Source organism: Alosa alosa, chromosome 5 (assembly GCF_017589495.1).
Source record: "Alosa alosa isolate M-15738 ecotype Scorff River chromosome 5, AALO_Geno_1.1, whole genome shotgun sequence".
Classification (NCBI taxonomy): Eukaryota; Metazoa; Chordata; class Actinopteri; order Clupeiformes; family Clupeidae; genus Alosa; species Alosa alosa.
Window position 1 is genome coordinate 4,363,160 of NC_063193.1, and position 27,042 is coordinate 4,390,201.

The following is a 27,042-nucleotide window of genomic DNA, read 5'->3' on the forward strand; positions in this document are numbered from 1 at the left end:
AACTTATACTGGTTTTTCCATCTTCAAATAAATTATGATGATTCACATTCTATTTTGCCCAAAGCAGTGATGTAGTCGGGTCTCGAGACCGATTTCTGCTTTCTCGGACTCGATTCGGACTTGTTCCTTCAAAGACTCGGTCTTGACTCGGTCTCGGACCACAGTGGGAGGAGGACTCTAATTTTAGACCGAGTCCTCGAGACCAACACATTTTTTTATCTTCATATAAAAAAAAAAATCTTTGCCCCTTGTGTTGGCCTTGGTGCCCCCTTCTTTCAATATTCTGCTTTGCATCTGTTTAATAGCGATTTTTATTTAGCCTATAGCCTGTCAAAATAATCTTAGCATACAGCGCAAACTAATTCAGTCTTACACAGTGGAGAAAATGACAGCGCATGGCAAGACAGAAAAAGGCCAAAATTCACCCATTCTTCTCAGTTAAAAGGCTACCATCACACAGACACATGTATCACATCACATGAAAGAGCTTTTTCTCAGCTTTTATGTTAGCCACTAATTGCTGTGGTGAACGGTTCGGTGAAAGTAAATAATATAATTAAATTTAATCATAACGTCTACATAAGGTGCTACACCCATCTCCCTACCCATTCATCTAGGTGGAATACTTCACGAACCCTTCGTTCAACACATGACAAACCATATATCAGAATAAACAGCAGACCTTACTGAACACAAAAGTTGTAAAGCAGTCCCCTGTACAGTAAGCCGTTCCAGAGTATTCTGGTTAAATTAAAAATGTAATCTGCAGCAAGGTCTAGGCCTACATTCATGTCTCCAACTTTGGTCTTTAGGTTTCAAAATGTGTTTAAATCGTTCTTCATGATATCATAACAGGCCAAATACAAAATAAATGTTACAAATATTGCCTAGATATAGGTAAATATTAAAATCAGAGGATATACAGCTGAGTAAGAGTTTGTGAAAGGAATGATAAAAAAAATGATAAGCATGCATCTAGGCTATTTGAGTTTCTTAAAGCTGAGCTGTGCTTAAATTGTTCAATACATGATTCCATAACAGGCCAAATATAAAATAAATGTAAATATTAAATATAGCCTAGACATCTAAATATTAGATGATCAGATGATTTACAGTTCTATGTAATATGTCATGTTTCATGTTTTTTGTAATGTTTCATACAGTGATGCAGGTCTACTGCTGTGAATAGGCTAAATACAACTTTGATTATTTTTATAGCCTACTACTGTATAGTTAACTTTGGCCTTGGTGCCCTGACATGTGGCCTTTGTGCCCCCACCAAATATGCCCAACTGAAGTGGCCTTGCCCTAAAATGGTGAAATTCCAAGCCTGGGCCTAACTGTTGATTTATTAATTGGGATGATATTAAATCATGAATATGAAAACTGACATGTTTTTATGGTCTTGGTCTCGACTTCGGTCTCGAATTCTTAAAGGACTCGGACTCGATTCGGACTTGTTCCTTCAAAGACTTCGGTCTTGACTCGGTCTCGGACCACAGTGGGAGGAGGACTCTAATTTTAGACCGAGTCCTCGAGACCAACACATTTTTTTATCTTCATATAAAAAAAAAAATCTTTGCCCCTTGTGTTGGCCTTGGTGCCCCCTTCTTTCAATATTCTGCTTTGCATCTGTTTAATAGCGATTTTTATTTAGCCTATAGCCTGTCAAAATAATCTTAGCATACAGCGCAAACTAATTCAGTCTTACACAGTGGAGAAAATGACAGCGCATGGCAAGACAGAAAGTGCGTCAAAATTCACCCATTCTTCTCAGTTAAAAGGCTACTCATCACACAGACACATGTATCACATCACATGAAAGAGCTTTTTCTCAGCTTTTATGTTAGCCACTAATTGCTGTGGTGAACGGTTCGGTGAAAGTAAATAATATAATTAAATTTAATCATAACGTCTACATAAGGTGCTACACCCATCTCCCTACCCATTCATCTAGGTGGAATACTTCACGAACCCTTCGTTCAACACATGACAAACCATATATCAGAATAAACAGCAGACCTTACTGAACACAAAAGTTGTAAAGCAGTCCCCTGTACAGTAAGCCGTTCCAGAGTATTCTGGTTAAATTAAAAATGTAATCTGCAGCAAGGTCTAGGCCTACATTCATGTCTCCAACTTTGGTCTTTAGGTTTCAAAATGTGTTTAAATCGTTCTTCATGATATCATAACAGGCCAAATACAAAATAAATGTTACAAATATTGCCTAGATATAGGTAAATATTAAAATCAGAGGATATACAGCTGAGTAAGAGTTTGTGAAAGGAATGATAAAAAAAATGCTAAGCATGCATCTAGGCTATTTGAGTTTCTTAAAGCTGAGCTGTGCTTAAATTGTTCAATACATGATTCCATAACAGGCCAAATATAAAATAAATGTAAATATTAAATATAGCCTAGACATCTAAATATTAGATGATCAGATGATTTACAGTTCTATGTAATATGTCATGTTTCATGTTTTTGTAATGTTTCATACAGTGATGCAGGTCTACTGCTGTGAATAGGCTAAATACAACTTTGATTATTTTTATAGCCTACTACTGTATAGTTAACTTTGGCCTTGGTGCCCTGACATGTGGCCTTTGTGCCCCCCACCAAATATGCCCAACTGAAGTGGCCTTGCCCCTAAAATGGTGAAATTCCAAGCCTGGGCCTAACTGTTGATTATTAATTGGGATGATATTAAATCATGAATATGAAAACTGACATGTTTTTATGGTCTTGGTCTCGACTCGGTCTCGACTCCTAAAGGACTCGGTCTCGACTTGGACTTGCTTCCTCAAAGACTCGGTCTTGACTCGGACTCGACTGTATTTGAAAACCAACGGACTTGGTCTCGACCCTTCAAAGACTCGGTCTTGTCTCGGACATAGACGGTCTCGTCCCCATCACTAGCCCAAAGAGCAATAATGATATATCCAAAATTCATTAGTGAACAAATGTAGCTTTTGCCTGCGACAGCTGTGCTGGCTTTTATCTAGTAAGCCTATCTCACTGGTGTTTTTAAACAGTTCTCTTCAGCCATGCCCAATGGAGCAGCATTGTGCCTGGACAAGTACAGTAGACTACCACACCTCAAGTTTCACTAGGTCTTTGTCAATATAAAGACTGCTTTTCTTGAGGATAGGCTCCTACACACCACACACCACACCCCACCACCGGAAATGACTTTTAAGGTATAAATAGGCATGGGATGCTAACAAACAACACTCATCTTTAAAGAGACAGAGACATAACTGGACATTTACATGTTTAAAGAGACTGGACATTTACATGTTTAAAAAGAAAGGATCCTGATTTATAGCACTTCATAGAGCACACCAACACCTGATCTCGCAGGACCATAAAGAGAGAAACCATTAGGGTCAATATCATATTGCTCTAGAACTACGTTTCGAGCGGAGAACATAGCCTAAAGCGTGATTGTTAATCTTATCTGACACAAATAATAATGTAATTTCCGTCTGACAGTATAGTCTGTGCCTTTAAGGAACTGGGGGCGTGCTGCAATTTATTTGAATACTGTAGCCTAAGAGTTAAATTACATCGAACATTTCCTCGCTTGCTCCCGCCTCCAAGCCTAAACTGATGCAAGCAAGCCACCAGTGTGTTACATTTGCGAGCGCAGTGGACAGGCGAGGCGATTTTCTTCAGGAATGCTACCGTAGAGAACACACGACTTGAATTGATGTGTTTTGTGAATCGTGTGGCAACCACATCTGCTTGTCGTCCCTTCAAGAACGGTTTTCAGAAGAACTGAGATGGACTTGCACATCCTCGACCATCGATTGAGGGTGACTAGTATTAGCAAAACAGGACTTGTTCATTTCACTCACCCTCTAATAAAATTAATTTTCTTGAGAAACAGGAGCAGGTAAGCTGATCAGCTTGAATAGCTTTACTTTGCCATGTTGCACCAGTATAGACCATGCCCCATAAATCTGCTACTACTGACCATTAACTTATTTCTTTCGGGTCCGATATGTAGAATATGGTGTTGATATGTTAGGCTCACACTTCATTCATTAACGATTGGGATTATTGCTAGTGTGTTACTTCGCGGACCAGGATCAGTACAATATAGGCTAAGGCCAAACGCTGGTTAAAACGGTTTGGCATGCTATGCCAGGCTCACTCAAGAAGCGTCAGCTTGCACGCCCACGAAACGTGACTACCAGTGAATGGAGTGAGATATGCTGTCAGGTAGCCCAAGTTACTTCTTGACCCCTTTACGAAACGACCGTTTTGTTATTGTTGTATTTGTCACGTCTGCTACCACCATCACAACCACACTTTCAAATCCTGGTATGAAAGTTAGGGATTTATCCCAAGAGATAAGAGTTAGATTTTCGAAGATAAATTATCAGTTTTGCCCCTCCAGATGAGCTCTTCAATCGGTTAGGCCTATCCTATCTCTCTTGATGGTACTTGGTCCATATTTCATTGTGCAATATTTTAATGATATATGCGTGTATCTGGATGTAGCAGCAGAAACCAGAATAAAATGTGATTGATGCTTGCACTCTCAGAACATGTCAACCTGGCGATGTTAAGGCCATGAGTACTGTAGGCTACCATCAGTAAACTTAAGAGATCAGCGCCTATGCAGGCTGTGACTTAAGTGAAGTGTGGGTTCAGAGAGGTTTATTAACATTAACGAACTTACCAACTAAATGAAGGGTCGATTTCTCTGAAAATAGAGTTAGGCTATCACATTTATGGTCCAGTTAGACATTTTCAGTGACAGTCAACAGCAACCTGCAGGTAAAGTTGCGTGTTGAGACACCTAAATAATAAAAGCGTTGCCTAACTTAATATCCGTCAGTTAGGACTTGTCCTCACCTGTTGCACCTCAGAAAGCTGTTTAAACCTAAACACACAGAGGGTTTGACAGAGCCATTGTAAAATGGAGTGTCAGTTGTCAAAAGTTTGATCTCTGTCAACCCCAAGTTGCCCGTGCCTGCCTATACAATGCGCGGTCACCCTCAAAGAATGCAGTTTGCCTAGCCTGTGTGTGTGCAATAAGCCAGATCTTCCACAGAGACTTCACATTGAAGGAAAACACCCCATGTTTGATGTTTTTTAGACGTACTTTTCATAGATGAAAATAGCATCAAATTGAACTGTTGGGTTGGTCAGTAATTTGCAGTTGACACGGCATGGATATTGTCCTGTCGTATGTTGCAGTGCCCCATGACGGTCAGCATGTGTTAGCAAGCATGCATTCATTTCAGGCAAGTGCACATCTAGTCAGTGTTATAGTTGAAGACCCACCATGCAAACAGGATGTTTTTGTCTGGAGGGTTGTTTTAAAGGCAGGGAGGGGAAAAAGGAGTGCTTTGCCCATAACTACATTCTTATGCACCACTGCCAGCCTGTGCTGTGTCTGTCCCACCTGTCTTCTAATGAGCGACCTTTAATGAGTGTTGTTTGGCTCAAGGGGTGTTTTTTGTTTCCCTAAACACTATAAAAAAAGGTTCTATATAGTAAGACGAAGGCTTGTTTACCTGCATGCAGCCATGTTTCAAATGTTTAAAACCCTGCTCCAGGGTTTTGTGGAGACCATCTGAACTTGGCAATCAGTATCAGCCAGGTGTGTGACTGCAGCCAGGTGTGTGACGTGCAGTCATGTCAGTTGGCTGTATGTACAGTACATATGGATGGATCAAACACATGGTATAGACTTTTACACTCAGAACCTGGAGTCGTTAATCTCTGCACAACTTTCTCTGCCATTGCAGCAAGTAGCAGCAAGTACAGTTAGCCCTTGTGGAGCTGCAGAATCCTTGAGTTTTGTCTTGTTTTATTCTAGCTATACTGGGTGTAGAGAGTCTTGCTGGTACCCGGGGGGGGTTAGTATAGGGAGGATGAAAGGTTAACAGGAAGTTGGTGCGGAGGGAGTTGGCTGAACACAATGAGTTGCTGAACTGGCCCTGAGCGGGTGGAGCTCCTTATTTTTTCCCCTCCACTCCAGATTGATGGCCAAGGCCCTGGCCGCAAGCTCTACTTTCTGCTGAGTAGCTCCCAAAACAGGATCCAGCTGGGCTGGAGGATGTTATCCGCAGATAGAGGGAGAGAGAGAGAGAGCAGGCAAGCCTCTGCTCATCCCAGAGAGATAGATGGGGTGGCATGAAGGCATGAAGCACATCTTGGTTGCAGCCAGGTGTGTGACTGCAGCCAGGTGTGTGACGTGCAGTCATGTCAGTTGGCTGTATGTACAGTACATATGGATGGATCAAACACATGGTATAGACTTTACACTCAGAACCTGGAGTCGTTAATCTCTGCACAACAACTTTCTCTGCCATTGCAGCAAGTAGCAGCAAGTACAGTTAGCCCCTTGTGGAGCTGCAGAATCCTTGAGTTTTGTCTTGTTTTATTCTAGCTATACTGGGTGTAGAGAGTCTTGCTGGTACCCGGGGGGGGTTAGTATAGGGAGGATGAAAGGTTAACAGGAAGTTGGTGCGGAGGGAGTTGGCTGAACACAATGAGTTGCTGAACTGGCCCTGAGCGGATGGAGCTCCTTATTTTTTCCCCTCCACTCCAGATTGATGGCCAAGGCCCTGGCCGCAAGCTCTACTTTCTGCTGAGTAGCTCCCAAAACAGGATCCAGCTGGGCTGGAGGATGTTATCCGCAGATAGAGGGAGAGAGAGAGAGAGAGCAGGGCAAGCCTCTGCTCATCCCAGAGAGATAGATGGGGTGGCATGAAGGCATGAAGCACATCTTGGTTAGTTATGGGACAGAACCGCTGTGCCATACAGACAGACTTCTGGTAGAAGCATCTGGTAGATGGACATTCCCTATATGGATCAGTTTACGTATAGACCCTTGAAAAGGTCAGCTGCTGTAGCAGGCAGAGATTTGGTGTTAAGTTGTTGTGGGGGTGCATGTTGAAGTTAGTGTCTGTTGCCTCTGTTTCACCGAGAGTGAGTAGGCCTATTTGCACATGCACCAAAGCAAGCTGTCAGGGTGTAGGCAGGCCAGGCAGAATTGCAGACTAGGCTGTTCTTTTCACGTCGGTGCACTCGATCGTTTCCCACAGTCGGGGAAGCGGTGTGGCCCTGTGACAATGGATACATTGAATCAAGTGTACCAGGGTGCCAAGGCTTCCTGTTCCTGCTTGTGAAGTATTTGGGTCAAGGCCTGAAATGATGCAACCAGCCCCCCCGCCCCCCAAATGTCCTCTCCAAAAAGGCTGGGGCTGTACTGATGAAAAGAATCTGCATCAATAGCCCAGCGCGCTTTGGACTAGGCCTTTTGGCGGTCATTTACGTGAAGTGTTTGAAGTGGTGCTTTCCCCCCCCTGCTCAGACCAGACCGGGCTGGACTTGTTTCCAGTGGGTTGCGTTCTGTAGCAGCGGGGCTTCTGAAGCACTGCTGCCTCCTGAGTCCCTCCCGTCGCGTAGTCTGGTCTCTCACCGCCATGCGCTCCTAAAAAGCAATCTGTCAGTGTTTTTGTTGTTCAGTCTTTGCCCAGACTGTTGCTCTCTCTCTCTCTCTCTCTCTCTCTCTCTCCTCTCCTCTCTTTTTCTCTCTCGCCCTCTCTCTGCATGTCTTTCTCTCTCCCTTCCTCCCTCTTTTTTCCCTTCTGCACCTCTTTCTCCAATCTGCTTTTAACCACCTCTTCTCTGTTTTTTCCCCTTAGATGTAAATTTCTGAGTCTCACCGAAACTCCAGAGAACTACACCGTTGTCCTTGACGAGGAGGGCTTCAAAGGTAAAATAATACATTTTTTGTCTCTTTTTGTTGCTCCTTTTTTGTTACTTTTTGTGATAATTGCTTCCTTGTAGAATTCAAAGCTCCCCATTGCACACAGAGTATTTTATCTCCATTAAACATCTCCTATCTCTCTAGAAAAAGTTGATAAGCTACAGATATTTATCATTATTCATCTATCCTAGGTTCTCATTCACAGCATTCATTGTGGCCTGGAACTGATCTTTTGCATTCAGATGGGTAATGAGTGTTTCATCCAACTTGAATGTGATTGGAACAGCAAGTTGCACATATCTTCAATAGAATGCCGAGGTCATGGCAATGCAAAGCTAGACCCATAGAGAGATTGAACACATCTAACCAACTAAAACCCAGTAGGGAGATGAGTCAAAAGATCCCCCAACCGCCACAGCAAAGGACCATGTGACATCCTGCTCAGTTTTCCTTGACTTTATCCCCATAAATTCCAATGACGCAGATAGAGGCATAGCATCACATCTAATCCCCTGGACAGCAGCAATATTGACACTGTCAGGGTACAAATGGAAGTGTCCTCTTTGTTGCTACTTACCCCTCAACACTGGACATTGACTCCAGATAAAACTGTCTTGTCCATGAATGTGTTTATTGGAGGCCATTTTGCAATTTACATGTCCTAAAAACACAATCATTCACTACACATTGACTCAGTGTGCCAATTCTAGTTAGACCTGATCTTGTAGAAAATGACAGGAGAATGTGTCAAATGGGCCAAATGCAAATTATTTGCTGCATGTTCTGATCTTTGGCCTACACACACACACACACACGCACACCATTTCTCACCATTTCCGCTTCAGTGTCCCAGCTTACCCTGTTGAGCAGGGGAATGCTCCCCGGTGTCCTATCGGGTGGCACACACCTGTTTCCCAGGTAGCTGCCAGAGGTCGGCAGGCCCACCTGTATGTCGATCCCCCCCTGGGATCTCAGAGAGGCCTGTGTGGGATTGTCCAGCAGAGGGGGTGGAGAGGGGTGTTGCTATGCCTTGTTAACTGATCCTTTTAAACTCAAGGTGACCTTTAGCCTTAAAATACCTGCTAGGGTGTGTGTGTGGTCTTGTAATTAAGTGCTGTTGTTAATATTTTTAATCGCAGTGTGTAAATACATGCGTGTGTGAAGAGTAAGTACTGTCGCTAACGTAACACAGAAGGGAGACAACTTGTCATTAATGGGTGTTGCTAGCTCGTAAACAAGGCTGAGATCTTTGATTTATTTTTTCAAGTTTAGTTTCAAGCAATGCACATCAAGCTGCCTTCGGATTGGCATCGCATCACTCAGGATTGGCAAAAAATAGACCTCTCGTCTACTTTGGCTCTGTCAATTTAACGACGACTTGTCTCTTGTCACTGTGAAAAGCCAACTCTCATTAAAAACAAATTGCAGCTGGTCACTTTGTCTCTGTTTCCTGTCACTAGTCTGACCAGGGGTAAGGATGTGTGTGTGTTTGTTTTTACTCTAAATCAGTGTGTGTGTGTGTGTGTGTGTGTTCTCTGCCGCTGCAGAACTGCAGCCATCAGAACACCTGCAGGTGGAAGGCTCCACCTGGTTGACCCTCAATGTTGTCTCAAATGGCAACGCTTCCAGCAGCTCACAGGCGGTGGGCGTCACCAAGATTGCCAAGTCGGTCATTGCCCCATTGGCCGAGCAGAACGTCTCCGTCTTCATGCTGTCCACATATCAGACGGACTTCATCCTGGTAAGGGACCGCAGATGTAGCCTGCATTGAGTTTCAGCCCTGCTTCTACACAGGCTTGAACCTATGAACTTGCAGCATCTAGGGTTAAGAGCAAGGATTAAAGTTTTGAGAGTGTCTCAATCAGTGACCGCTCAAGAAGATACGTCAGCCATGAGTTTCGCTTTGTTTATGTTGTAGCCTAGCTACACGCTTGTCTCACTGGCCTGGGGCGTTTAAAAAAAAAAAAACACGTCTGGAGGACGGTCTAAAAGTTGGATTAGTATAGTGACACAATCGAGACAGCTGATGAGGTTGCCCAATCCGCTTGCTTTTTTTTTGGATTTGATATTGTGAGCTCTATGTGCGACTCGAGAACAAGTTTAGGCTTTGTTCTTCTTTTGCATCAATGTAGACAATTTCTTACTATCGCGAACTCTTGTCAGGGGAGGTCATTCATTTTGGGTGTCACCTATGACTTGAACAGATAGCCTGCTATGCCACCCAATGTACTATTATTGTTACAGTTTTTAATCAATGCAACTAACATTATGTGTAAAGACGCAATATAAACCGTAGCCCATGCAATTTATTATCCCGTCTGTTATGACATGTACAACAATGTTTTTCACAATTTGCGACGGAAGGTTTTGACTGAGCGTGTTAACATAAAATAACTAGAAATGTAATGCCAGAGGAATTACAATAGTGGATGGAAAGCTGCTGGCTTAATATTGGTGGGGAGATTCCTTGAAAAAAAACGTAGAATTACTTAATCTTTGAGTTCATACAAATCCTGGTACCAAAAGACCTTATGTGTCAAGGCGTTCTTGAGATATAACACTCAAGGTGTTTTTGACCTTGACATTTGACCTCTGACCTCCAACATCAATTCACTTCATCTTTGAGTCCATACAAACACTCATACCAAATTTCAGGCATGTATGTCAAGGCATTCTTGAGATATCGCGCTCAGAGTATTCATGGACTTGACCTTTGACCTCCAACATCAACTCACTTCATCCTTGAGTCCATACAAACACTTGTACCAAATTTGAAGCATATGCGTCAAGCCGTTCTGGAGATATAATGCGCAAAGCATGAGGTATGGCTGTGACTTTTATTTTGACACACGGAAAGCACTTAAAGCGATGGTTCGGAGTAATTTCACCCTAGGGTCCTTTGCACCATGACCCCGAGCCAAACACCCTCCCAGAACCTTTTTTTTCCCTTGGTCAAACCCTGGTCGAGTAGCGCTGTCAGAAACTAATGACGTTCTGCAGTCGTAATGGAACCAACTTTTTATCTCAGAATTACCCCCACTAATAATGCCCTGAATGGTATGAAACTTCTACAGTTGTACAACTATGACCGTTAGTCCAATAACGAGGCATTAGAACGTTTGTAAGTGCACCAGGAGTTTTAAGGAGTTCGACGTTTCTTCTGTGATTTGGGAAAAGCCCGTAAAAGTCCTGTCAGGAAGCATGCATAAGGATGTAGATCCAGGAATGCACTAATATTTTGTTCGTAGTCCAGTTTGCAACAATTATTAGTTAACACTAAGTTGTAAACACTTCAGAAAAAAAATATTAAAAACTGGATATACCAAAAAACGTTGATCTAATCGCTTCCTGCCAGGACTTTTACAGGCTTTTCCCAAATCATGGAAGAAACGTCGACACAGCGGTATAGTAGCAGATGCAGAGGCAAGTGTTATTTAAATAAACTCCTTAAAACTCCTGGTGCACTTACAAACTTTCTAATGCCTCGTTATTGGACTAAAGGTCATAGTTGTACTACTGTAGAAGTTTCGTACCATTCAGGGCATTATTAGTGAGGTAATTTACGAGATAAAAGTTGGTTCCATTACGACTGCAGAACGTCATTAGTTTCTGACAGCGCTACTCGAGCAGGGTTCGACCAAAGGTTCTGGGAGGGTGTTTGGCTCGGGGTCATGGTGCAAAGGACCCTAGGGTGAAATTACTCCGAACCATCGCTTTAAACAGGATGTGTAGTTTTAGGGAGCACCAGATTGTATGCATTAGAGGCTGAGACAGTTTGATTCACAGGTGACACCTGTGCCAGTGTTCTGATTAGCCCAGGGACTACTCTGGGAGCTTAACAAGCGCAGCTGGCTCTTTAGGCCATTATGACATCACAGCCATTCAAGTCTATGGGGGAAAAATGAGCTTTTTAATATTTTTAATCCCCTATTTCTCAAAAAGTACAAACTTTTAAGAAAATCTGAAAAATAACTCTCTTGTCCAACTCCAGACCTACACAACGGTTATTTCAACATGTCTGTACGTTAAGCGGTTAGAGTCGCATTCATTCTTGAAAAGGTAAAAAGAAAAGGTTATAAGAAGAAGAAGAAGAAGCCAGGAGATTTCAAGATAGTGGATTCCATCCACTATAATAATAATATTGTCATCATCGCGAACTGTTGAGTAAGGTGGTCAGTCGTGTTTGTGACGCACAGACAGCCTTGTAGCCTATTTTGCTTAGGCCAGCGGTTCCCAAACTTTTTTCCCCGTGGACCACCTTCTACATCCTGACTTGGCTCGCTGTACCCCCACCATCCAACACATAAAAAAGTAACACATTCTATTGACGCATTCCAGGCATCGTGTTTAATTAGCCGCCCTACATGATAACAAAATCAAAATGTGCAACTGGTCTATGAGCTCTCACGCTAAAAAAAAAAAACAGTGTGGAGAACCACATTAGAATGGTTAGATAGCATCTCACTGCAGACCATGCACTGTGGCTTTGGGCAGTCTGTCTCCCAATCCACGTGAAGCCGAGGGCTATATGCCTCATCATACTTTCGTTTTCTTCGCACAGTCTTTTCTGTCTCGTTCTTTCTTTTATCCCCTGTGCTCCATCTCCACCTTCAGTAGTCTGCCCCCCATACCATCCCATCGTTACCTGTGTCCTGCCCTGTTTCTCTCGCTTCTCTTCTTCGACTGCTTTAATTAGGCCTTTTGGACAGTGTCCCTGTTTTTAGCCAGTTTTCCATGTTTACGCAGCCTTACCTAGCCTATACTTCAACAAAACTGTGAAAACAGCCTATTATAGTTTACAAATGATTTCCTTTAATTTCACGTTTCCACATCATTATAACCCGATTCGAAATTATGTATTATTTATGAATTAATTAGATTATTAATTAATTAATCATTTTTAACTCCTTTCCGCCATTGCCCTTTTCATCTCACGTACCCCCTAGTGGCAGCTCGTGTACCACCGGGGGTACGCGTACCACAGTTTGGGAATCCCTGGCTTAGGCCTCACTTTTAACGACAATAAGTTGTGAGTGTATGTTGACAAAAAATAACCATGCAATTAAAATAGTCAACTTAAAACTTAGCTATTATTAATTTATAGCACAAAACCATAACCAGTAGGCCTACCAGAACCTCTCATATTAGCGTCATGATTTGTGTGCGTCTATTTGGCAAGGCCACTAGCTGTCATGGATGCGTTGTTGCTAAAGGAAGGCACAGGTGTCAAAAGGAGATGGGCGGCTGTTGGAAACGGGGGAGAACTAACAAGCCATGGTGTAAAGAAATTAAAGTGCCAGGGGTTTGCTTTTGCGCGGTTTGCTGCAAGAAAATTGTTTATGGATGCAATAGGAAAACGTTTTAGCACGCCAACAATCAGAAGACCGCCATAAGGTTAACGTTCGTGCACTTCAGGACATCTTCCCTACCTGGTGCAACTAGCCACCACGACAGAGGTAGGCTACGTTTATCTACATGTATGGCTGACCGTTTTTGCGCTCAGAAAGTAGGCTACGCATGTTCTTTCATAGCGCACCACGACCTGTCCCTCACCATATCGCACCTCTTGTCAACCTTATACAATCTGTTGCTGAAGACAAAAGCGCCCTCTCCAGATTGTCGTTATCAGATGCGCAGACCTCCTGCATGAGCACACACAGTATTGCTGCTCATTGGAAAACTGAGTTGTCTGTAAAACTCAAAATTACCATGTTTTCATTAAATGCAGATGAGGCAACAAATGGAAATATGAACAATATCTAGAATGTTCTGATTTGTTACTTTGATGAGGAAATGTGAAGTCTTGCCAACTTGATTTTACAGATTTTACTTGGTGTTGAATTGCATATTAACAAGAAAAAAATTCTCCCCTTTAAACACTTTTTCCTGAAGTAATTAAATAAGAGTGTAAGTTAAAGCCTTTCTACAATATTGCTGCAGTAGAAAAGAACAGCAGTGGCTAATCAGCAATGGTCAGGGATGGTATTGAAATATTGGAAAACTCAATCTCAATCAAGAACACTCATGGCGGCCATTGGCGGCTAAAACGAGGCTACAGGGTACACAAACCATAGGATTGTTATGTTCTATGCATTCACCTGTAGGTGGCATTAATTATATAGTAACTTAAGTGTACCCTGTAGCCTCGTTTTGGTTTAAACAATGGCCGCTGTGTGAATAAGGCGAATACTCCCTTTACTTTGCTGTTTGCATCTTTTTGTACATTAAAAACCAATAGGTCGCGACCGCAAAAGGGGTGCTATCTCTATAGGTAGATATGAACAACGTATGACTTATGGCCTGAAAAAAGTTCAGTCAAACGATTTTTTTTCACTTTAATCCCTGGTTAAGAGGCAGGCGTGCTGGCAAGGAGGCTGAAACCCATGGGTGCTAGCTGCCTGTTGCTAGCACGCCTGCAGCTAGCACGTCTCTAGACGTCAGTAGGGAGGTTTACGTATTTACACAGATCTTGATCATATACAGTGTTAACATGTATGATGCAGGCTAGGGATGGATTTGAGATCAGTTCTGAATCCGAAACAAATTTATTTGGCCAAGTGAGTTGATATATTAGGTTCACTCTAACAGAGATAGGTATAGTATAGACAATACATGCAGTAGGTAATATACACTTAAGACTTAATCATGGCGAGGGCCTGTTTTGGTGGATGATGTACAGCAGGGATATTCGACCAGTGGTCCACGAAGGCATTGCATGTGGACCCTGGCCATGCATTCAGTCATGTAGTATATTTGTCACTGCATTCCATTACAGTGGTCCCTAGGTTACTTAGTAATCAGAAGTCCGATCCCTGGGTCATAATCAGCTGAAAGCCCCTGATATAAAGCATTAGCATGTATGATCATGCAAGGTAGGTATACGCCGCAGGGAAAGGATGGGGTTAGCAATTGAGAAATATCCACGTTACCAATTAACATCTGCATCCAGTCAATAGGTCCTGGTTGTACTGCTTCTATTCTTCTATTCATTGACCAGACTCAGGTTGACCAGGTCAAGTTGAAAACCCATGCTACGAGGCAAAGTGAATACCTGTATGTCTTTTTTTCTTTATCCCCGAAGCCCTGCCAGAGTTTGTTTGGTATTGATTTTCTGTTGTGCCATGGGCTGTGTTATCTGCCTTGTGAGGCATTTTTCTATGGCGGCAGACAATCTGTTTGGATCTTGCCAACTTGATGAGACAACTAATACAGGGATGCGGCCCTAATGTAGTTTCTAAAAAAATAAATGTGTGTGTTGTTCTTCTTAGGTGCGAGAGAAGGACCTGTCAGTAGTGATCCACACTCTTCAGGAGGAGTTTAACATTTACAGAGAGGTGGGGGGAGAGTCCGTTCCTATCCACCAACAGGACACACAGAATGGGCTGCAGAAGAATGGAAAAGACGGTCAGTATACACGCACACGCATGCATGCACACACACACACACACACACACATTATTTTTAGCACTGTAATGTGATATTGCACATTGAGCTGTGTGGAATGTAAACATGTGCTCTGTGCTGTACTTAGAAGCTTTACCCATGTTCACCTCTTAAAAGGAATCTTCTAAAGAACTCAGAAGAAACTGTTGCATAAATTGTGAGGAAATCAATGTAACTTTCATCATAGATTTGGAACTTACCCTCTTCTCCTCTTCATCGTCTTCCTCTTCCTCACCCCCCTCCCCTCCCGCTCCTTTATGTTGTTGACCACAGTGGTGAAGGCCACTGTGCATCCCGTGCTGATCCCTGAGAACCAGTTCTGTGTGATGAGTCTCGACCCAGACACACTGCCGGCCATCGCTACCACACTCATCGATGTGCTCTTCTACTCCAACAGGTACCGGGAGCTCGCCGTAGTACACTGTCGTCAACTCCTCATGTCATCACCGTTCATCTTCTCTCAACTGCTAATGATGATGGCATATTTTTATTGGAGCCACCATAGAAAGGTGGCAAGAAGAAAGAAATGTGATTCTGTTAATCTATCAATTTTTTTCCCCAAAATGGATATACTCTGTTACATTGGACGACTGCACTGGTCAAAGTATTGGAACACCTGGCCATTACACCAGCAGGAAGGTTTATGACACCCCTTTATAAATCTATAGGCATAGGAGAGCTATAACAGCTGCCACTCTTCTGGGAAGGATTTCCACAAGATGTTAGCCTGGCTAACGCCAGACCTCATTGACGCCATCTCATTGAGATGGGGTCTGGGAACTACACATTTATTTTCTCGTATTTGAGACATGGTTTACGAATGCCCAGAGCCGTTTATTGGGCGCTACAAATGTGTCTGTACGTAGCTCATAACCGCTTCGGTGTGTCGTCATCGTCTTGCTGTCCCCCCTCTGTTCTGTGATTGGTTCCTTCACCGAGGTGAAAATCGGGTCCATGGAATCCAGGCTGCCTAGAAGCGATAATAAAATCGTGCGCGTAAGGCAGCATGGGAAAACCCAGGCTAACAAGATGTTGGAGTGTGTGCTCTTTTTTGAGTATTTGTGAGGTCAGGCACTATTATTGGATGAGAACGTCTGTCTGGCAATCTGTTAATTCCTCCCAAAGCAGTTTGATGGGGTTGATGGGGTCAAGACTTTGTGCAGGCCAGTCAAATTCGTACATATCAAACTCACCCAACCATGTCTATATGGACCTTGTTTTGTGCACCCAGCTAGAATTACCTGAGCTATCGATGCAGACTGCACGACTAAATGCTTGATTTTATACACCTGTGGCAATGAGTCTGAATGTAACCCTTGAATTGAGTGTCCCAATAATTCTGTCCTTATATTGTATTTAGCAGCGCAGAACTATTGTCGTATCCTGCTCAGGTCCATTTCTCTATCTATTTGTTCAGCCTGAAAGAAGAACCTCACCCAAGTGAAGACATCCAGTGTGTCAAATTCTTCTCATTCTCCCTGATAGACGGGTACATCTCCTTGGTCATGGACACAGAGGCACAAAGACGGTGAGTACAGTGGGAGCACTCAATGGTTACCCAATTCACCCATACAAATCGTAACTGTGTAACGGATGCCAGCTAGCATAGCTGTGTGTGTGGAACATTGGTGCTGTGACCGGATCGGGAGTGAGGTTTAGGGGGGTGAGTGTAACGGATGCCAGCTAGCATAGCTATGTGTGTGGAACATTAGTAAACCTCACCCGCTGATGCCTCAAGAGCAGTGCTGGCATGAAAGCTCGGTTGTCAGCATACTCAACTCCCAATCCGAGGTGCTGCTATTCGCGGGTTCGAGTCTAGGGCGTATGCAGGGCTGAACCGCGCAGGTTCAACACAAGGCAGGTTACAACTGCACTACTTTAAGTGTCAAAAAGAATCCAAGTATCCAAGGATTCTCAGTGGTGGGAATGGGATTTAAACCCGAGCCGACGGTAGCGATGCTACCGCTGCTCCTCCACCACACCCACAATGTTATTTGGCCTAGAGTGTGTGTGATTTGTGTTGGTGATGGGTTCTCATGTGGTAGTGTAGTGGTTAAGGAGCTGGGCTAGCATACAGTAGCCAGGAAAGGTTGTGAGTTTGATTCCTGGCTTCCACCATTGTGCCCTTGAGCAAGGCACTTTACCCTAGTTGCTCCAGGGAGACTGGTCCTTGTAATAGTTAATATATGTAAAAAATCTATGGACAAATGTGTCAGCCAAATAAATCAATAAATGTGGTTCTGGGTTGTGTGGGTTTTTCAGGTTCCCGGCTGATCTCCTGTTCACAAGCTCTTCAGGAGAGCTGTGGAGGATGGTGCGAATTGGAGGCCAGCCCTTAGGCTTCGGTGAGTCCCCGTGATCCAAGCCCAACAGTGTTGGTGCTCAAAACCTCCTATAAATATATCCTTGCCCAAAAAACTATAACAATGGCCAGTTTCACCTACATGGATTAAGCCTAGTACTAGACTAAATCTAATTTCCCAATGTTAGTATCCACTGAAGTTCTCTTTTACTTCCAAGGTTAATCCATGTACAGGAAACTAGCGCCAAAATACCTGCAGTCTTACAATACTTTTGTTCCTCTATCTGTCTGACAAATCTATTTTTCTTCATCATTCACTCCCTCTCTGCTGAATGCTTTCTTTAATATGGAAGTGACAGATTAGCTATGGTGATGAAAGAATCATTTCTGAACTGTGGCAGTGGGTTAATTATTAACGGCCTAATCAAATGTGACACAGAAAATCCTTGTTGTGTTGCCTTGCAGCACACACTAAGGCGTGGCATATACTTGTTTTTTGACAAAAGCATTGGCGCTCGTACATGTACACAACCTGCTGTGTTGTGAACTTAACCTTGCTTCATTATTGCAAGGGCACTATCCGTGTTACTGGAGGTCTCCACTTGAGGTCAGACCACAGAATTCAGACCCAGAGTTGTCAATAAAATCAGTCTTGTCAAAGTCAAATTTATTTTTTATAGCACATTATCATACATAATCATCATTTAGTGTGCTTTACACAGACAGATTTTGTACGCTCATATACGGTCACATACAACTTCTCTCACAGCACACCTAGATCATAGCACAGCAAACCCTCTGTCGTCTGCCACCCAAATATGATGGCGAGGTGGTGGAGGTAGGCGGGGTGGGGTGGGGTGCGGGAGGGTGTCTGCTGGCTGACCCTGTTGTGAGTTTAGGCTGGCATGCTCGGCTGATCTTTGGTGTGCTGAGTCAGGGATAACAGCTGCTCACACTGCACACACGACCTGGACATGGTCTGGACACGCCAACTTGCAGTTCCGATGAACAACCAGTCAGTGCCTTGCAAAAGTATTCAGACTTCCCTGATGAGCAGTACTCAGGGGGAGACTTGACAATAGGGATATGGGGATGACTCTCAGGGTTGTTGAATGCTTGCAAGGCCCTGTAAAGGTGGAATAGGACCTCCTGTAGTAGTTCAGCATACCTTAAACTTTATAATAATTCAGCTTGAGATGCTTTGTCAGTAATGGCGCATCTGATGTGCCATTAGTTTGGTAGTATCACCCAGTTCCCACTGTGGGTCAGGGATAAACCCCCCCTAAAACATTTAATTTATTCATGTGAAGTGTATTAAAATAACAGTATACAGTATGACATACTGTAGATATTAGCAGACCCACATGGCTTTACTGCAGGAAAAAAACGTGATTAAAAAACAATGATCCAGTAATAAAATGAATTGTTCTCTTCCCTGTATGTCTGATGCTATTCCTCCCTTGGCTGTCAGATGAGTGTGGGATTGTGGCCCAGATCTCCCAGCCTCTGGCTGACAGTGACATCTCTGCCTACTACATAAGCACCTTCAGCTTCGACCACGCACTGGTGAGGAAAACACACACACAAGAACAGTGTGTGTGTGTGTGTGTGTGTGTGTGTGTGTGTGGGGGGGGGTGGTGGTGTGTGTGTGTAAAGCAAGGTGTTGCTCCACAGGACACCTTGTCTCGTGTTGAAAGGCCACTAATTGGAAGGTGGCAGCCAAATGTGGTTTAAAGGTTTCACCCACAGAGGGAGCTGTGGGCTGTGTTTTCTTCCCAATTTACTCATACTGGTACTATCACTGAAACAAGTGTAGACCAAGGTTATATGTTATCTTTTTTTCACAAGAGCCACATTGGCAGTGCAAAATCAAAAGGAGAGCCACTTTTACGACAACATACTAAGTCACCTTTGCAAATGTGCATTTCTACATATAAATCGAAATCTCGCCAAAGCTACCAAGCGAGCCACCAATTATAGCTTGACGAACCGCATGTGGCTTGCGAGCCGTGCAATGAGTAACACTGTTATAGAGGATAAAATCTATTAACTAAATACAGTATGGCTTCATCTCATATCCCCTTTTAGGTTACATCTTAGGTCCCCCATTTTAGGCTACATCTTAGGTCAACATGTACTTAGTTAATTAAGCGTTTTTTATATGTAATGGTGTGTATATTAAAGGTATTTGTTTATATTAATTGGGCTATTAATTGAATTGACTGATGTTTATTATTGCTATTTTCCTTAATGTAGTGTTACCAACATTTGAAATTGTTCACTGTTAATATTAAAATTGTATGGTTTTTATCTGCATGTCGCTTTGGACAAAAGCATCTGCCAAATCCCATAACCATAACCATCTTTGGGGTTTTGAAGCCAGTAATCGTTATTCACGGGATTTATCTGAAGTGCATTGACGATAATGAAAGAACCAACTATTTGAATGGTTATGTGTTGTGTCATACACTTTCATTTTTATTTAAATGAAATGGAATGTAATTCTGGCAGGGTGAGATATCAGTTGATATCCAGTGTGATGGTTGTAAGAGTGGGGTGGTGGTGGTTGCTCCCTGCAAATGCCACTTAAAATGGCGGCAGACCACACTATTTTTATAACCCACTTTTAGCTCTGATTTGCAATCAGTTGACTCCACTATCTACTTAAATGTACTGTACAGACTATGGCCAGTCAGAGTCAATAGGTTTAATACATTATCAGATAGGCTTTGATGGACACAGGTACCACATCCTTGTCTGGTAGTGCGTGATTGTCAGAATCGATACGTTTCAAAAATGATAGCCGGTGATGAATACAGATCGTTGTCGAATGTATGATGCTGCTCTATTCAACGTATGAATTGATTGTCCTTTCAGGAAAGTCCCTATCACCTGCCAGTATTAAAGGATCTTGTGTTGCCTTGAAATAAAACACCCTCAGGTTTCTGTGATTCAGTCAGGTGTGTGACCACAGTTATAGCCCTTTCACAACTTCATTCTGTGATTTAAAAAAAGTGTGTTTCATATCAGACCAGACAGGTGTTGTTGTCAATACAGTGAGATCACATTCCTGGAAAGCAAGTGGGCCCTCAAATAGGAAGTCATGCTAACCGCCCTCTTATTGTGTCATGTTTTGTAAATAGTTCTCCGTTTCGTAACTGAAATTCCTCATAGTCGTAGGCAGCACAGAGGCGTTCGTCGTCAGAAAATCCACTGTTGTGTTACATTCAACATTTACCTCTAAAATGCAATGAACGGGACACCTGTGTTGGTCTGTCAGAGGCTGACGTGTGATTGGTTATGAGGTGTCACTTGACACTGTTTATTGGCTGACAAATGTGTCAAATGGCAACACTCCCACTTCCAAATAGATAACTAGGCTAAATCACTGCTTGTTTGGGGAACAACATTTTTTTAAAAATAAATTATTATCTTGGTCCAGTCATATTATCCATTTTGAAATGGCAATGTGAATAATTCAGCAGTTGTTATTGTCTTCCTCCTACTTCTGGAATGTCCATTTAAGTATGAATCACTGAGGACTCATTTTGTATCTCCACCTTTATCCTATCTGTTCATGGAAGCTTACAGTGACTTAGAAATTGCCCCTTGTATTTAGTGCTCAAGTATTCAATGCCCCTAAAAGTCATCACCATTTTCAGGTTCACAAAAGTACTTGCGTATACAGTATTTTCCCAGTCTGAATTGTGACCTCTTATGCTGTATACACTCTGAAGGATGAATAAGTTATGTCCACTATTTGTTGTTGTGCGTGTGTGTGTGTGTGCACATGTGCGTGCGAGTGTTTCGACCCTCCACTGTTAAATATGGTGATGTACAACATGAGCATTTTTGTGTCAACTGTGTCAACTCTCACATATCACCCACATTCACCCACTCTATCCACACACACACTACACACTACACACACCACAGATACTCCTCTGGTGAGACACCCTCTGTGTCTTGTTGAAAAAGGGCAACATTTATCCTCCCATCTCTACTCTCTTAAAACAAATGTGTTAAAAAAACAAACACACAAATTGTGTTATTTTCAACGCATTCGTTTTAAGAATGTACACAGTATAACAACAGCAATGTGTTAGAAACGACACAAACTGTGTTGTCCCTATCTGGACATAAAGACGTGTTAAAAACTTTTTTAAGAGGGTATTCACTCTTCCGACTCCATTTTCTAACCTCTGTGTCTGTGTGTGTGTCTTTTCAAATCCTATTTTCTCAGGTCCCAGAGGAGGACATTGTCACAGTAACAGACATGCTCCTAAAGCAGAGGAAGGATCCAGCCTGCTGACATGCTGTAATCTCAAGTCTTACGCTGCTCTTTTGATGCAATGGCAGAGGTGTGTGTGTGTGTGTCTGTGTGTGTGTGAACCTTTCGTGCCTAGACTAACTCTGCAGCACAAGCAGTATTAACCACAGACCTGTTGCAGTGACCACCAGATGTGCTTCTTAGATAGGGGTTGATAAGGATGTCTGTGTCTCCAGGAAAACTGATGCTGACTGTCGGCGATTCAGAAGGTGTGAAAATGTGATGTGAATTTAGGTTGCTATCAGATATTTCTTGTTTGTCTCAGCAGTCACTTACATACTGTAGTTATGTCATATCAATGTTTACTTTTTTCTTTTTTTGGTCATTTTTTGTGAGCACTAAGCATTTCTTGCTGGAAGCACATAACGATATTGAGAACCTTGTTTTCCTCTAAAAAATATTTGTTTGGAAAATTGGTGAGGAAAAAGCTCTGTTGTGAAAATCCAGACACTGCTATGGAGATGTTTTAAGTTTTAAATCAAACACAAAGTCTACAAAACTGTAAGAGAGTTATCGACTTGTGTGACCATGAGTACCAGTAGTCCTCATCATGCCCCTCTTCCAGAGTGATCACCTTGTATTATAGCTAGTTGCAATATTTTAGGCTAGGAGGTCTCTTAGGCAGTCATGCAGTTGACAGTAGTCACACCACTACACATCACATGATGTACAATTTGTTATATTGTGTGCTTAGATTACATGTGGCCTTCACATCAAACATTATTTTGTGTATGTTTTCGACCACACCAGCACTAAAGCTCAGAAAGAGAAGTCATCTTTATTGCTACAACTTCAAAACGTTTTCAGCAAGTGGAACATACCCTCTGGTGTCACTACATGTGAAAACTAATGCAAATTCCTGTATGACCATGTTTAGCAAAACATGCATTTCAGTCTGAATGAGTGCAAAAGCATCACACCGCTTGAGAGGACTAATACTCTGAAGCACTTAATGTTGCTCTCAGCACTGTGATGCTTTTGGGCTGTCAGGTGTTTCTCAAAAGCCCCATGCAGTTAGTATCTCTGTCCAGAAGTGTTCAGTGCTTCCCATGCTGAGGAAAATTGTGCCAAAATGGACTGGACATCTGATTGTTGGTTTGCTTGACCTTAGCATGCAGCAGCTGTATTTTTGTCTCCCGATACACTTGAGAGAAGAGAAACCATTCATAAATCTGTTTGTTTTTGAGATATAGATTCAACTTATTTCAAGGGGATTTACTTTTATACGGCTATGTTGCTGGCCCTAACACGGGCATAAGTATTGGTATAGAATAACCACATCCTTCTTTGTTAAGGTCAACACTCAACACTAATGTGTATGTATTATGTTTTGTCTTTATTAGTATTATGCAGTCTTTTACATTTGCACAAACTTTTCCCCCTTTAGACCTTGTTTATCAAAGGATACACTTATTTTGTAGCAATAGAGGAGTACATAAAATGTTTGTAAACATGAGACTTCAAAAAATGAAGTTGAATTAAAGAGACTATGAAAACAGTGTTCCATTTACTCCCTTGTTTTTTAAGGTATGTTGTGATGATAAAACAGTAAGCATTTAAATATAGGCCTAACCGCAGGCAGCTCCGTGATCTGTCCAATTTCGGAAACCAACAATGCACTCAGACTGACTGGTTATGTTAATGTTCAATGGCTTTTTGTGTGTCAGATTCTCAGACATTCCAAGTCTCCCAGAAGTTCCGGGAGTCTCCCGCATATTGATAGCGCCTCCCTGCCGCCCGCAAATTAGATAAAATCTCCCGGAATCTAGAACACGCAAGACCGAAACTTCAAATGGCGTGTACATCTGAGTGTAGCGCACAGATGATGGAGAGGGATAGAGAGAGGGGTGGTGCGTATGTGCTTGCAACGCATCTAAGACACATCTTGACCAATCAGTTTTCAGTGTAGGTGGGATTTTATCTCTTTTATCCCGAACTAAATGAATAATTTCAGTGTATCTAGGAACAAGAGCCAGTGCCCCCCAAAAAGGAACATTTAAGACCCATTTCACATCAGACTGCACCTTGTCTCATAAGAGTAAAAAATAGTCTTGCACGCTGCACTGTTTGTAACACTGCATTGCCCATGGCGGGTTAAATGATTGCAAAAGACATGTTGAGGTGAGTTTAACAAGTGTCATTTCGTGTATATTATTTAGGCCTATAGATGGCTAGTTGCCAAGGCTACATGAAAAGACCAAACTTCCAAAATCTATATTTTATTATCCCAATTCCTATAGGCCTCCCTTATTTGGTTTACTGACTAGACATTATTGAAGAAACACAATCATCTGTATTTCAGTATCTAAGTAGGATAAAGGTTAGGGATACCTCCCTGAAATGACTTTTTGCAGGTTGGGATGTCTGGATTCTGTAAGTGTGCGTGTGTGTGTAGTCAGGCAAGTTGACATGCACCTAAACTGAATGAATCTGATATCAATATCCAAAATAGATGGGGGGAAATCCTTCTATTGCTATTTCTATATATCGCTATACCACACACATTAATTAGGCATATGAATATCATCATAATAATAATATCCAATATTTTTTAAAGTTTCCAACCTAAGATGTTGTCAATGGCACACTTCCTGTTTGGTCAGCTGGTGGCGCTAGAACAGGTTGGGAGTTTGGGCATGTGGATATCATCAGATTTATATTAACTAATATTTTGTTAAAGGAAAAATCTGTCCATTTTTAACTTCAACATTGTTTTCCTTAGGGTCTCACTATGTTGGGGAAAGCAAACCGTGCTCGTTTACCTCAAATAGTGTGGCGAAACATGATAAACTTTGTGTTTTTGCTAAAGGTTAGCTTTATAGCTAATTTCGAAGCAGTGCAGCCAGGGCAGATCTCCGGCTTGATTGGATCAATTTTTGTCGGGTTTTTTGCTTTCCCCAACACGGGGTGACCCCAAGGAAAATGAAACGTGGTGATTTTCATGAAACTCTCATTCAGGTGTAATAATCCAGTCACTACCAAATTCGTCTGCTGCAGCTCAACCTTGTTGCTGGAATTTAGCCTACGGGGACTATTTTGAGGTGCTGCATATCATTGTGCTGCTGTGCTGCCCATGGTGTTCCTTGATTATTACGCTGGAATGAGAGTAATAGTTCCATGTCAAATCATCATTGATATTTTAGCTACTAATTATGCAGATCAATAAAATACTATAAATTATTTACAAATATAAAGCTTTATGAATTCCAAATATATTAAATAGAAACATGACATAAGCCATCACTTTCCGTATGTTTGTGTGTGAAGGTTTAAGCAGAATCTAGGATGGCCACTGGTGTGAATGATCACACTATATTCAATATTAGCCTATACTGATGACGTCAAGGGGGTAGGGGCCCCCAAATCAAATAAAAATTTTAAAAAGTATCGAAATCGAGATTCTTCGAAACAATAATTTTGGTATCATGACACTACTACCATGGTATGCAAAGACCAACAGCAGGCATATTGTCTTTTGTCAATTGTCAATATACAGAAGTTGGTAATGTGCTGTTGCCTAAAACATATTCTCACATGGGTCGTGCCATTTTTTTTGTAATATGTCCTGAAGATGATACCTAAACAAGTTGCCCATACTTCAAAAAATGCTTCATAGTGTTTTCATTTAAGCCTATCAAAATTTGACCATCCGTATCTTAAAAAACTATTGGTCTGGAATGATGTGGCCAAAAGGTGACACGTACAAGTTTAGCAATGCGGTTGATATCATTGATAGCGTGACTGAGGGCCCATAAAGGGGAGGTCACTGCAATAGCAGCATTTGGTTTCACTGAAGTCACAGAAGGATCAGTCCCTCTTACAACGCTGTGGGCCTGTTACTTTTCTTAATTCTTAAGGATGTTGATGAAAGGTAATGGCTCTTCTCTTCTTTTGTAGATCATAAAACTTATCTTTGAAAAAAAAAAAATAGTACCCAAATGTTGAATTTTTGTGAATTCATAATACAATTCAGTAATTTTATTTGTCTTGATTCTCATCCCAGGGCGTGTGAAAGTATTCTTCTATTTGTCGATGCTCCTCCATCACAATGTAGCAGGTGTATGCAGGTTTTACCATCTTGTGAACACCACTTCAAAAGAGACACAAGAAGTGTTTCATAAATTGGTGAGTGTGAGTATTTTTTAGAAAATGTATTTCAAATGTTCATGCCATAAGCATTTTTGTATTTGCATTATTTCCATTCTGATATTCTTAAAATCAGTAGTGTTGGACAAATGAGAATGTATCAGACAAATAGAAAAGTTCAAATTTGTCTATTTAGGCATAATCCCACAAGTTCTTTTGCTTTTACAATGTGTTTACATTGTGTATTTCTGTCTTTTAATACTGAAGTCAACTTATGTGTTCTGCTCTTTTGTAGAAACAGGCTTTCAAAGTGAATGGGTCAAATATACAGTTTACAGACATTCAACCGGTCAATGTTTCACAACCAAAAAGAAATCTGATGAACCAAACTGACTGTGGACTGAAGTACATGCTCAAAGCCATTGATTTAATTAAGAAGGTTCAATCAGACGATATCCATGATAACAAGCTAGATAAAGAGCTGACCAACTTGGCCGCTAGAGTGAATCAAGGCTGCAATTATCTGAACTCAGCTTTGGGAGGAGGATGCTCCAGAAACACAAGTGAACCCCAGCTGCCGGAATCTAATTATGAGAGGAGAAGGTGGTGTCTAAGCATATTGGAAAAGTTTGATAACTTTTTAAGCTCGTTGAGAAAACTGTCTTGTTAACAAATGTTAACAAAACATTTTAGGAATACAAAATTCCAGAAGTCATCTTAATCAGGTATCTGTGTTAGGACTTACTATATATAATATTTATTTTATTGTACGATGTCATGAAATGTATTTGCTGTATTTCTATTGTTTTTATTTATTTATTAGAGTAGGCTTTGGATAGGAAGGCAGGCAAATACAAATGATTGTTCTGTGACTGAAATGTTGGTGGTGAACTGCACCTTTATACATAACTAATAAAGTATTGCTGTTGTAAAGTTTTTAATTTAGCCTATGTTATTGAAACAACATAAGGCTAAGGATGCAGATTCATCAGTCATGAGTTTGACTTGAGCTTCAGACAGTGCTTTCAGAGGAAGCAGGTGCAGGTTCTAGTTTGATCAGGATCCAGTGGTTTAATGAATCCCATATGACTCCTCATTAATCAAAATGTCAAAGCAAAGAAAAATTTGGTGGGGGCATAATTATTT

General features: G+C 41.8%; 1 protein-coding gene across 1 annotated transcript; it reads left to right on the top strand.

Moving 5' to 3' along the window:
- The first annotated feature begins 3,567 nt into the window (after positions 1–3,567).
- On the top strand, positions 3,568–23,309 carry castor1 (cytosolic arginine sensor for mTORC1 subunit 1). The gene is made up of 9 exons (XM_048243688.1): positions 3,568–3,898; positions 7,671–7,741; positions 9,283–9,476; positions 15,004–15,139; positions 15,452–15,575; positions 16,596–16,706; positions 17,441–17,523; positions 18,952–19,046; positions 21,724–23,309. Exons 1-9 carry the CDS (start codon positions 3,786–3,788, stop codon positions 21,790–21,792), a joined length of 996 nt encoding a protein of 331 aa, XP_048099645.1. The 5' UTR covers positions 3,568–3,785; the 3' UTR covers positions 21,793–23,309.
- Positions 23,310–27,042: the final 3,733 nt, after the last annotated feature.